Consider the following 14,048-nt stretch of genomic DNA (forward strand, 5'->3'; position numbering starts at 1 on the left):
CATTGTCGCGGGTGGTTCTGGGTACATATCGTCAGTCCCCCGTTCCCTCCCTCCCTCCGTGAAAGCAAGGGCAGACAATCATTTCGCGCCTTTTTTCCTGAGTTACCTGTGCAGACGCCATACCATGGCAAGCATGGAGCCCGCTCAGGTAACCGTCACCGTATGTCTCCTGGGTGCTGGCAGACGTGGTACTGCATTGCTACACAGCAGCAGCAACCCCTTGCCTTGTGGCAGCAGATGGTACAGTGGGACTGGTAGCCGTCATCGTCATGTCCGAGGTGCTCCTGGTAGCCTGTGTGAGGTCGATCAGGAGCGCCTGGGCAGACGTGGGCGCAGGGACTAAATTTGGAGTGACTTGATCAAGTCATTCTCTTTAGTCCTGCAGTCAGTCCTATTGAACCATCTTATGGTGAGCAGGCAGGTGATACGGATTGCTAGCAGTCCTATTGCATCATCTTCTGCCTGGCAGGCAAGAGATGAGGATGGCTAGCAGTCCTATTGTACCATCTTCTGCCGAGCAGCCATGAGATGTGGATGGCATGCAGTCCTTCTGCACCGTCTGCTGCCAGCCAAAGATGTAAAAGATAGATGGAGTGTATTAAAACAAGAAATAGACCAGATTTGTTTTGTACTCATTTGCAAACCCCCCCCCCCCCCCCCCGGCTAGGGGACTCATTCCTCTAGGTCACACTGCAGTCACTCACAGAGAAGGTGCAGCAAGGTAAATCTAGCCATGTATCAATCAGAGGCAAGACTAACCTCCTTGTTCCAATAAGAACAATAACTTAGGTGCACCATTTCTTATTGGAACCCTCCGTGAAGTCCTGCCTGAAATACTCCTTGATGTAAAGCCACCGCCTTTGTTGATTTTAGCTCCCTGTAAGCTAACCCTGTAAGTCGCCCCTCCCTGCATCAAAGCAACGGCAAACAATCGTGCATCTGAGTTGAGAGTGCTGTCCAGAGCAGTCACAATGGAGCACTCTGGGATAGCTCCCGGAGGCCAATACCGTCGAATTGTGTCCACAGTACCCCAAATTCGACCCAGCAAGGCCGATTTAAGCGCTAATCCACTTGTCAGGTGTGGAGTAAGGAAATCGATTTTAAGAGCCCTTTAAGTCAAAATAAAGGGCTTCATCGTGTGGACGGGTGCAGGTCTACATCGATTTAACTCTGCTAAATTCGACCTAAAGTCCTAGTGTAGACCAGGGCTTAAAGTGAAATCCTGTCCATATTGAACTCAATGGGAGCTTTACCGCTGATTTCAGTGGGGCCAGGATTTCAGCTCTAGAGCTGATTCATCAAGATCATATTAGCAGGGCAGCATGGGGAAACTTGAATTGCCTGTGCTGAGCCTCCAAGGTGTTGAGTTTAGGACCTGTCATGAGCTCTACATTTACATTTTAAATACAAATATAACCAGATCAGTTAGGGCTGAAGAAGTTTGTCTTGTGGGGAAGACAATTCACTTTAAACCTCTCAAATGTGATGCCATTAAAACCATACAAAAATATAAGAATAGGAAACGGCCATACTGCTTAGCATACCATTTCTTTTATAATGACTCTTAATCTCAGCTTCCCGCTTTCTCATCATATCACTACCCCTTCGCACTCCAGAAACCAGTGGGGCTCTCTGAAGTCACTATAATATTTGCTTCTGTGGCCTCCCTTGGTAGCTTATCCCATATGTTTGTTATTCTTTGCGTGAAATAGCTTTTCTTTATCATTTCAGAAAATTCTGCTTATTTCAGTCCCCTGCCCCCCTCCCAAGCAGTTTTTATGTTTATTGGTTTTAGTATGTTATTTCATCACTCACTCACCTTTTTATACTTTCCTCCCCAGAAAACCAAAAGGGATGTAAATAACTTTGATCAAGATTTTACGCGAGAAGAGCCAGTATTAACGCTAGTGGATGAGACAATTATAAAGCAAATCAATCAAGAAGAATTTAAAGGGTTCTCTTATTTTGGAGAAGAGCTTCTGCCATAGTCAGCAGTGGGCTGCTAGATGAATGATGCTGCAAGAAGTGGTCCTAAGAAGATCCTCCAGTTACTGAGACTCACTAGATCAAGAACTACTTCTCTTACCTTGAGCCCATATCCCGATTTAAACTATATATTTATTATTTTCCTTTAATCTTCTGATCTGAAGGCACTCTTAATTTCTGTCTCACAAACAATGCAAAACAATTTTGTATCAGAAATTGTAGATGTAACACACTGCCGTGCTTTTGCAATTTGCAACCTTTCTGTTACTCTTAAGGTCTCTCAGAAAGGACACAATTTGCATCTTTTCATGAAACAAAAAGAGCCATACTGTTTTAAAACAGAGATTTAGCAGATTTTATTCTCATCCTACAACAGTACATAATTGCTATACATCTTTAATTAAGAGAGAGAGAGCCATTTCTTCCGCACTGATGTTTACAATGAAGTTTGTACTCAAGTGTGGAGAAGACAATTATACACAGTTCTGTGGTAATTGAAAAAGTCTACTTTCTTAGATGTGCAATTACTGATCACATATGCTTTAACATACTGGGGTGCAAGCATAATATAAAACTATCCACCAGAAATAGGCATAGCTAATTTTTCATGTTTATTAGTTAGGAATCAAAAGAATTATGAAGAAAATGTAAAAAGTTGCCTAAAATAGGAAATCAGATACTTTATACACAGGTATTAAAGGGCTAAAATATAAGAATTGATCAGTTCTCCAAAAGCCTATAATAGCTTTAATGAAGCTACATAGGTTTACTACAAATTGACAGGTAATTGGGTAAACATTACTTTTCTTTCTTAGTAAAAGTTTGTACCCAAAGCAAACATTGGCAGGCACATAGGTGTTTTAAATTACATGTTTCTAAAAAATGATAATAATAAAAAAGAATTTGTTTTTAGTTCTTTGTATTCAATGTGAATGATAACAACCCTGCTTAATTATATGTATTTATTTTTCACAGCAGTGTGTTACTTTTGCACACTTTTACAAAACCATAGTACTACTGTTTTTAATGTTTAAAATCTAATATGAAATCTGTGCTATTAAAAAAACACAAAACAAAGCTTAACATGGATTATGTGAAAGTGTGTTGAAAGACTGAAGATCAAACATTCAAAAACTGACATTATGGAAAGATGTAAATTGATTTTCTTGTGTATTAATTGAAGTGGTAACTCATGTGGACAATATTACTAATGTGAAGTTACCGCCTGTAGATATGCTAACAGTGTTATGTACTTATATTTCCAGAAGTACCCTGTGTTTTTTGTGTACATGTATCGCTGAGGTAATTTTATTATATATTTTACTGGACTGAGTGAGCAGTTAATGGAATCCATTTTAATTGTTGCACATGGATTTCCAGCTGCACAAAAAATATATATACTTGTTACTGGCAAAGTGGCACTTACGAAGCTTTTTTGCCTTTTGTACAGGTGAGATTTTGTATATAGTGTTTGCTGCAAGGCCTGTGGAATTCATTGAATATAGAGGTATCAACTGCTGCATGTTCAGGCATATTATAAAAACTTTAGTCTATGAAAGAATAATTATAATAATGTCCATGTGCAATACTCTGTATGTGTATTGGTTCAAGTTACTGTCAGAGAGAGGAGGATTTTTTTGTTATAAAAGATGTAGACATATATTAAGCTATACTAAATCTCTTTTATAGTTCTCTTCAACTCTATGATATGAAAGAGCTAGGAAAGAGAAAGGAATGTTACAAATTGTGGTGGACAAAGTGCGAGTCATTGGCTTTAAGAGCTAAATCTTGGTCTCAAGCAAATGAGTTAGTTTGTGTCAATTATGCGTCCGGCTGTTCATAGCCTTTGTAACTGATGACAACATTCAGTTCCATTTTGTTTTTTTAAAAACTCAGGTGTAATTATTATATATATTCTTATGATGATTTCAAAATTTTAAATATTATGCTATATCAACTCATGTGTTGTCTGGCCTACAGGTGTAATAATGGATCGAATCTTTAGATTAATTTAATTTATCTTCAGTAAATTTATGTACTGGGAAAAGACTAGCTTCTGGAGTTGAGTACAAGCACAGAAACATTTTAATGATTACATCATCTCATGTTTTTTTTCCAAGGAAACTGTTGTAACGTTGCCCATAAATTTTCATGTGTCACTACTGGCTCTGTGTAGTTTTCACCACATACAGCTTTTGTCACCAGGCAAGAACTGATCACAGTGCTGAGTGTTCTTTTACATAGGTGAATCGAATGAAGAAAAACTATTGCATAGTGCACTACTGTTGGTAAAATTAGAGGTCTTTCTACAAAATTATTAGTATTTGCTTTTGGGGAGTAAGTACATTCCACAAAGCTATTTTGTGAGCAAACTGTTTAGATCAACCCTGTTCTTAGTGTGAAAATCATGAACACACATTTCTATTACAAGAGGCCTTGGCACCTGCATTTGTTTTGTAGGGATGCTAAATGAGGAGTCAAGGAGGTAGAACTTTTGCGTGGGCAGATGTTTCTTCAATACAAGTAAATAGATCTTCTGTATGGGGTTTACATTAGGAGGTTTGTCTGTTACCTTGCACATTTTTTAAAAGATAATTCTGAAAAATGAACATGCTGTTACATTTCTGTAAAATCTTTCCTGATTTTTTTTGTAAAATGAGTGCAAAATGCCAAAAAACAAAAAAAGAGAAGAATCCACTGTTTGTTGTTTTTCTCCCATATAGATTTTATAAAAAGTGGAAACATTTTTCCATAGAGTGAAAAATAATGAATTCTCTCCAAAAAGCTAAAAAATTACCTCTTTTTAAATTATGGGCAGAATAGCTCTCGTTAAATATAAAATGTATTCAGTTTTAGAGTTGGGGTTTGTTGGGTTTTTCGGTAAGGCTTTATTTGTACAGGATTTCTTTTTCTTGTGGATGTAATTTGAATCTCTTGCCATTCATGAGTGTTATTTCATCGTAAACATTATTACTGTGCCAAATGTACTGTATTCAAAAGGATGTGAATGTGTATTGTTTCAGAACCTAATAAATACAATGATGTTAAATCTTATTTTTTCTAAGTCTTCATAACAAATTCCAATGGAAGAAGAAAACATTCTTTACAAGGCTGAAGAAAGAATACTTTTTCATTATTCTGGGATTTTTTGTTTTGGTTGGTTGTTTTTTATGGGGGGACATTTTGTAAAGGGGGATTTGATAAATAAGGGCCCAATCCTAAGAGGAACTGAGCACCCTCAATTCCCACAGATCTCACCAACATGCTGGGTTGGGCAGTAAGGCCCCAGTCCAGCAGAGCACTCAAACATGAGCAGGTGAGGAGTTGTTGTCTTTAATTAGATTACTTACGTGTTTAACATTACACATCTTTAAATGGTATTCTGGATTGGAACCTAAGAGCCCGCTTGAAATCTTTTCTAGTTATTTAATTTATGCCTTTAAAATTTCACAGCCTGCAAAGCGTAAAAGGGGATTGTACTGGTATACATGAATGTTAAAAGGTCTTAACTTACATTAAATATAGTTAAATGGTTTGTTGGCCTAGAAAATACGCATGAAGAACAAATGGCAAATTCTAAGCTATTTCTCATTTCCACCATGTATGTAAATGTTCAGCCTCAGCATGGCAGCTATCAGCTTATTATCTTTGGCAGAGAGTTTTCCAAACCACTTTGAACTACAGCAAATATTAATTAGCTTTAAAACAGCAAATTCCTTACGTTTCATTCAAATATCTCTTCTCTCACTCCCTTCAGCTTTTCCTTATTATCACTCCAGTTTGTCCCTCACAGTCAGCCCCCTCAATTCCGCTGAGCCTCAGTGACCTTGGCTTTCCAGGGACATTAATTAACAAAGGCCATGCTGTAACACATTTTGGCAGCTAAACAGTTATCAGGCAACTTGATTTTCTGGATACACAGTTGGAAGAATATCTTGTCTTTTCAAGAGAGACAAGGTGCGTGAGATAATATCTTTTACTGGATCAGCGTCTAGGTTGGAGGTCTAGGTTGGATATTAGGAAACACTATTTCACTAGGAGGGTGGGGAAGCCCTGGAATGGGTTACCTAGGGAGCTGGTGGAATCTCCATCCTTAGAGGTTTTTAAGGCCCGGTTTGACAAAGCCCTGGCTGAGATGATTTCATTGGTGTTGATCCTGCTTTGAGAAGGGGGTTGGACTAGATGACATCCTGAGGTCTCTTCCAACCCTAATCTTCTATGATTCTATGAACGTCTGTTGGTGAAAAACAAGCTTTCGAGGTCCACAGAGCCTTCAGGTCACTTTTTGTCTTTTTGAGGCAGTTGTTCAAAACCCAAGCACACAAAGAATGTAACTGCAATCTTACAAGGCAATAAACTTCATTATTCCCCTAGTATATTAATCCATGTCATGTTTTTTGTCCGCTTTTACCCCTCCCACTAACTTTTCACAGGTCTCTAAAACATAAACAATGAATATTTAAAAAAGGTTTTCTTCTGTGCTGGTGAAGTGTAAGGTGCTGAGAGACTGCTGGCTGATGGATAGAAATGCAACTCATTCTGATTCACTGTACATGTTGGGAGAGCTGTACTGAGCATATGCATATTTCAGAAGGCTAGAATCTCTGTCAAATAGAGTCTCTGAATGTATCTACCCACTTATGTGGCTCTCATCACCACAGTATCTGAACACCTCATGATTAGTCATCATTTGATTCTCAGAACACCACAGTGTATTATCCTTGTTTTCACAAAAGGTAAACCGAGCCACAGGGTAGATTAAGTGATTTACCCAAAGTCACATTAGAAGTCTGTGGATGATCTAGGACAGTGGTTTTCAAACTTTTTTCCTGGGGACCCAGTTGAAGAAAATTGTTGATGCCTGCGACCCAACAGAGCTGGCGATGAGGGGTTTGGGGTGTGGAAGGGGCTCAGGGCTGGGACAGAGGGTTGGGGTGTGGGGGTGTGATCTGTGGGGTGGGGCTGAGATTGAGGGGTTCAGGGTGTGGGAGGGGGCTCTGGGCTGGGTCAGGGGATTGGGGTGCAGGAGGGGGTCAGGGCTCTGGGCAGGGGGTGCAGGCTCTGGGCTGGGGCTAGGGATGAGGGGCTTGGGGTGCAGGAAGGGGTTCCAGGTTTGGGGGGGTGTGGGACGGTCTCCAGGTTTGGGAGGGCTCAGGGCTGGGGCAGGGGATTGAGGTGTGGGAGAGGGTCAGGGCTCTTGGCTGGAGCTGGGGGGTTTGGGGTGTAGGAGGGGCTCTGGGTTTGGGGGGGCTCAGGGCTGGGGCAGAGGATTGGGGCACCAGCATGGACTTACCTCCGGCGGCTCAACAGCGTAGCCGGGGTGCACCGCGGACCGCACTGTGCCCCAGAAGCAGCCAGCAGCAGGTCTGGCTACTAGGCAGAGGCGCGCAAGTGGCTCCACACAACTCTCGCCTACAGGCATTGCCCCCCCCACCAGTTTCCATTGGCTGGTTCCCAGCCAATGGAAGTGCGGAGCCAGTGCTCAGGGTGGGGGCAGCGCACGGAGCCCCATGGCCTCCCTGCCTAGAAGCCGGTGTTGGAAAAGGTAGGCACTTTTAACGTCCCAGTTGGCAGTGCTGACCAGAGCAAGATGACCCAGCGCCTTACATGCCGCGACCCAGTACTGGGTCACGACCCATGGATTGAAAAACACTGATCTAGGACAGGGGTGGCTCCGGAGCCACATGCGGTTCTTCAGAAGTTAATATGCGGCTCCTGGTATAGGCACCGACTCCGGGGCTGGAGCTACAGAAGCCAACTTTCCAGTGTGCTGGGGGACGCTCACTGCTCAACCCCTGGCTCTGCCACAGGCCCTGCCCCAACTCCACCCCTTCCCACCCCCTCCCCTGAGCCTGCCTTGCCCTCGCTCTTCCCCCCCTCCTCCCCAGAGCCTCCTGCACTCCACGAAACAGCTGATCAGGAGGTGGGGGGGAGGTGCTGATCGGCAGGGCTGCCTTGAGCAGGAAGCACTGTGAGCGGGGTGGGGGCGGGAAGAGCTGAAGGGGGGCTGCTGTCGTATTACTGTGGCTCTTTGGTAATGTACATTAAAAAATTCTGGCTCCGTCTCAGGCTCAGGTTGGCCATCCCTGATCTAGGAGTTGAACCCGGATATCTTATCTCCAGACCCTTCTGAGTTTGTCACTTTTTCTTCATTAAACTTTAAGTGGCAAGTTCTAAATAAGTAGGTTCATGCAGCTAAATTTCTATTAATATTTACCTGGGTAGAAATAACAATGAGTACATGCCTTAAAAGGCTAAGTGGCCAAGTTTTGCCATGAGTTAAATGAGTACAAACCTACCAACATTCATTTGGCCCTGTCTTATAATATAATACAAATTAATCTGTTATATTTTTACTGTGTTTGCTGTGATGGAAACAATATGCTAGTTAACAATGAAAGGGTGATAAATTATATGTTGTTATACAACCAATTAGTTCAAATTACAGTAAACTGGCCAACCATGCTGCTTCAAGGCAGTTGTCTGTAACAAGAGGCAGCTGGAGACTGAGTATGTGATTTGGAAAATTTTGGGAAATGTTTTCACTTTGAAGTTTTTGAGACGAGCTGGTTTTGAAAATTTTCATGACATATTTTGCTGAAGTTTTCCAGTTTTTCATTTTTTCCTCTTTGAGTCTTTCTTCCAACTTAAAAAAAAGAGAGAACATATTGGATTTCTGTTTTCATCAAAAAGCTCATAAATTTTGGAAAACAAAAATTCTTCATGAAATTTGGCAGGCATTTCCCAGCAACAGAAGACCTGGATGACTGTGCTAACGTGGGAGTGAAGGAAAGCAGTCAAGAGGCAGTGTGGAAGCATAGGACGTTTGTCTTCCAGAACCTGCAGATCTCAGGTTCCATCAGCAGCCAGGACCATCTGCATAGATGTTATTTTTTATATGCCCCAAAGGAAACCACTGTGCGATACTTGAGTATTTTGATATTATGTCATTTGAATGTATGCAAAGGCACCCTGAACTTGGGACAAGAATTTGTCACTGTTAAATTAATGAAATAAAATAAAGCCTGATGTTTCTGGCAATGTGCTCCACCTTGGAGAAGGCTACATTTCAGGAGTGGGTTAATGGCCGTGAGTTTACGTAAAGTGCTTTGGGATGCTTTTGAAGGAAAGGTGCTGCATAAATCCAACTTATTCACACCCTACTTGGAATGCTACCTAAGCCACACGCCATATTTCCATATTCAGGAAATGGCTGCATTTCATGAATGAGTAACTCCAGCTGTTACTATATTTGTTGACCTCGTGATCAGAGTTGCTCAAAATTAACCAAAATCTCATTTCTGGCAAAAAACAATGGCAAATTCTGCTTTTAGCGTGCACCTTTTAATTCATGTCTCTCTTTTAGGCACAAATAAATCAGGTTGGTTTGTTTTATCCCCAAACAAAAACCTCCTTTTGTTTTATTTGTGAATTCCTGACTTCCATTTTTAGCCCAAAGCAGGTATTTTTCTTTGATGTAAAGAGATGGAAGCCCAGTCTTGCATGGCTGATAGTGAGAACACCCGCCGGCAAGTACAGTAGTGGTGCTGTGGTGCTTGCCTATGGGCTGCAGAGTTTGTTCCAGACTCTGTCTGGAAGCATCTACCATGACTACCAAACAAAACCAACAGTCTCATAACACAGCATCTAGGTGTTTGGGAACTTCATGTTCTTGCTTAACAGTTAAAGCTCTTTTTTCTGACTCTGTGCCTAGAATGCAGCCAACATCTACTAAAGAGTGAGTTGGACGTGGAACCATGGAGAGATATGGAGGGAGGGACCCAGGCATTCAGTAACAGCAGATTATCTGTGCTATTCTCTATATAATAAGATTCCAGGAATGTCACTGTTCACTCTGAAGCCTAAAATGTCTGTTGAATCAATGTGACGTGATGGAAACAGCCCAAGCACGGTTGAGCACTCTTTATGATCAGAATATCACCAGCTTGAATCAGCACTGGGTTTCAAAATCTGTTACCATCCAAATTTAAGTTCTTGGCCATTTTGATTTTAAAAATTGCATCTGTGCAATGGACAGCCATGGTAAGGCACGTATCTATGGCACACCAAGAGTCCTAGACCATTACGACATCACAGGTAACTCAATCACCTTACTTTACAGCTAATATTCATGTAGAAATTTCATTGGTTGTATGAGGGAGCCTGAACAGTTGGTGGATTACTTGGCCCAACTGCCACATATGTACACCCAACTGGAACCCGCACCAATCAACACAACGCTCCCAGCACACCACAGCCCACCCAAAAACTCCAAACACAAATAGCTTCTCACTGCCATGCACAGACTGCATGCACCAATGGCATAAATCAACATAGAATCATAGAATCATAGAATATAAGGGTTGGAAGGGACCCCAGAAGGTCATCTAGTCCAACCCCCTGCTCAAAGCAGGACCAATTCCCAGTTAACATGTCGCCAAGAAGACACAAATAAACACAACCACCCGCACAACAACACAACCAGCATACACATGGGATTTGTGGTCTTACCCTCTGATTTTTAAGTTCTTAGCCACATTTTTTATACTCTCAAACTTGTCTAACCTCAATCTTTTGTCCAGCGATTCCAGCTTTCTGGAATTTGACCAATCTCACCCCTGGGATCTCTGACTTTTTGGTCAGCTATCAATATTGGCAAGGATGATGAATAAAGTCCTTCTCCTTCTTCCAGCCACTACCTGCCCTTAGCTCTCACCCGCCTCCTCCTGCAAGAAAAAAAGGGAAGGGAGCACTGAGCAGCTTCCATGAGATAACAGGTAGAAGTTCCAGCCACTGGCCCAACAGCATAACTACCTGCAAACTGCTCTGCCCTCTGCTGAAGGTGTGGGGAGCAGACCTGGACTGGGGAGTCCTGGCTGTGGAGAGGGGCAGAGCTAATGCTGGAAACATTACAGAGCTGACAGCCAGATTGCAGTGAGCTTTTATCAGAAGCGAGAACCAAAACATAGGAAATGTATACCAGGGGTAACCTTAAATAACCAGTAGGACATTGCTCCCTCATGTCACCTTCTGCTGGAATTTTAGAAACAATGAAGTTTTCCAGCACATTAAGAAAACTAATCCATCCATCAAAGCAGTCCCCACACTATCCCTCCTGTCAATACATGACCTGTGAGGGAGTAGGAGCTGAAGGGCCCAGCACAAGGTGGAATACAAGCTGCTACTAAAAATATTGTGAAATAATTACACTGGACCTTGTCTGAAGTTTGGAAGTGCATTAAAGCACGTTCAGTTTTGTACACAGCTATTTAATCCTTGGAAAAGACCAGTCCAAAAGATAGCCAGTGACCCTGAGTCTGTTGCTGAAGTGGGCACTGCATGAACTTGGCATCGGGAACTGCATGTTTTTGGTATCAGGAGCTTGTGAGTGAGACTTTTTAGGCCCCATCTCACAAAGACCCTAAAAAGTCTCACTCACAACCAAATGTAGAGTGCTTCTCTGGATAAAATATTGTCATATTCAAATTACTGCCGTGATAAAGTACATTGGCGCACACACTGGTCTCAGTCTAGTACTGACTGCTGTTCCAAGATGCGTACATCATGATTATTCTCAGCTTCAGCTAACCTTGTCTAGCATGTGAGACAACACAGTGGGCAAACACTGGATCTGCTTGATAGCTACAAGCTCCTGATACCAAAAACATGCACTTCCCGGTGCCAAGTTCATGCAGTGCCCACTTCTGCAACAGACTCAAATACAAGCAGAAAGTGATTCTACAGCCTCTGACTCCTGCTTGTAAACAACAGATTCCAGGAATTCTACTTGGAACTATACAATTCCAAAGCAAAATCAAACTTCAGCAATAAACATTCTTTCCTAAGTGACTATTCACTTAAGAAACTGGAAGTGGAAGAATGTGAGGCCTTGGGATGTGACATTAGCACTGAGGAAATAGCTGAGGCCATCTCCTCCTTAATGTCTGGGAAAAGACCTGGCCCTGATGAGCTCCCTGCAGATATATATAAACTACATATGGATATAGTGTGCGAGTGCCTCGTTAACATGTTATCAGACATTCACAGATGGCAGCTGTGCAGTGCCTTGAACGTATGGACAAGGAGTTTAAATCTGATATGCAAGAGGCAGGAAGCCAGTAAAGGGAGAAAAAGAACTAGGATGGCATGGATGGAGTGGTGAGAGAGGAGGGTTATTTTAGCGGTGGCATGTTGGATTGATTGAAGGGCGAGTTAGAACTGGGGTGGTGGAGAAGGAGGAAGAGGAGACAGTACCCCAGATGAGAAAGAACCATGGAATGAACCAAAGTTTTAGAAATCCTAGAGAAAAGCAAGAGGATTATTGAAAGGTAATTAAGCCAAGAAGGATGAAGCTTGGGTAGGGCCTAAATGAATGGAGAGAAGGATAGGAATGAGATAACGATAACCCGGGCTTGACTGGGACAGAGAATACACCACACATTAGTGTTTGACAGCAAAGAACACACACACTGACCTTAACTCTGTCCCAATAAGAATGCCAGCCTCCCACTACTTCCTTCCTAAATTCCACTTTCCCAGCTTCACTGCATACCCCTTACACCATCCCTTCTGCACACTTCTGTAAAACGACACAGCTTGAGGTTTGGGGAAGGTGATAGTGGTTTTCACAGACATCCTAGTCTTAGATGAACCAGCAGCTACTTCAGTGGCGATCTTCTTTGACACAATACAAAGCCTGTAGCCTAATAAAATCCATTCCCTATGATCCCAATTTTGGATGCAGAGAGCATTGCCAAGGGTATATCTCAAAAGGCAGTTTTTTATTCCTTTTCTAATCTGTTCCAAAAGGCTTCCACATATTGAATGGAAGAAATCTACATGAAACATTTTCTCCCTCTGCTAACCAGGGTGTAGAAGGATCCACTTATGATGATTAAACATATTTTTTCGTTGTTAATGACATCACCCCAGACAGACCATCAAACTCTGACTTTTTACAATCCAGTGCCTTGCTGCTTTTTCTTACCTTTCCTTTGTAGCGCTTAAGCTAGAGGAGCCTAAGAAAGCATGAGACTCAGAATGTGAAACTTTTGTGGGGGTTGGGGCGGGGGGGCACTTTTTAATCAATGAGCACTTGGATATTAACAGATTTTCTTGAAACAGCTCAGAAATTAAAACTTTTCTCAGTAATTGTGTGCTGAAAATTTGGAACAGATCCTATGGTTTTCCTATAAGACAAACAAATATGAATTCCTGCAAACCAGGAGACAACCTTAACTATTGGTGTCTCAATGACTCTGGCATAATATATATCTATATATTGTCCAACAAAAAACATAGTTACCTTGTAGTTATATTTGCTCATTCTGTTTCTACATAATGCGAACACAAAAAAAGCATGGAAATAATAAGTAACATTCACATAAAGTCCAATCAACTATACAACACACACTCCTAGAGAAAACCAGACACACACATTTCCTAGGAGACATCTATGTTCTACAAAAAGCAGTGTTGATTATTCAGTAAGTGGCACTCTTTCCTGAGTCACTACTGAGCCAACGCCCCAATAGTGCATTTGCGGGTGCTGTTCAAATGATATATAAAATGAAGGTCCTGCAAACCAGAGCTGGGTATGAACTGGATTTTTTAATTCGTGGGGAACTCTGCAATTTTGAATTTTTTTCTGCTCCAATAAGGAACAAAACCTAAAATAGTCTAAATGTCCTGCAAATGAAATTCTGCAAATTTAATCTTGCATCAATAAAGTTGAAATGTTTTGTTTCAATTTCAACGTTCTACTTATTTCATTTTTAAAAACTTTATATGATAAAATATGAAAAATATTTTCAAAATGGAAAACCAAAAGGCTTTTTTCAAAGTTTTTATACATGAAATCTAATAAAAAATAAACACACTTCTGTGAAATGTTTCACTGTCAATGAATCTGCACTTTTCATCTACAGATCATCAATGGCTATCCCTGCAACAATATTCAGTGCCAGTCAGTAGTAAAATTAACCAAGCTGAACACTGCACCCGGATGAAAATGACTGCTATTTCACCACAGGAACTGTTTTCTGTTACTCTGTGTTCGGGGA

At 41.6% G+C, this 14,048-nt stretch overlaps 1 protein-coding gene across 6 annotated transcripts in view; it reads left to right on the forward strand.

The window, feature by feature from the left end:
- The window catches only part of PRKCE (protein kinase C epsilon), a 524,967-nt gene extending 519,927 nt beyond the window's left edge, over positions 1 to 5,040 (forward strand). For all 6 annotated transcript variants that reach the window (XM_048842980.2, XM_048842979.2, XM_048842982.2 and 3 more), the window contains one exon: positions 1,842 to 5,040. In XM_048842980.2, coding sequence (XP_048698937.1) covers positions 1,842 to 1,988 — 147 coding nt within the window. In that variant the 3' untranslated portion in view covers positions 1,989 to 5,040. The remainder of the gene's footprint in view (positions 1 to 1,841) is intronic.
- The last annotated feature ends 9,008 nt before the right edge of the window (positions 5,041 to 14,048 follow it).

This window comes from Caretta caretta, chromosome 3 (genome assembly GCF_965140235.1).
Source record: "Caretta caretta isolate rCarCar2 chromosome 3, rCarCar1.hap1, whole genome shotgun sequence".
NCBI classification, from domain to species: domain Eukaryota; kingdom Metazoa; phylum Chordata; order Testudines; family Cheloniidae; genus Caretta; species Caretta caretta.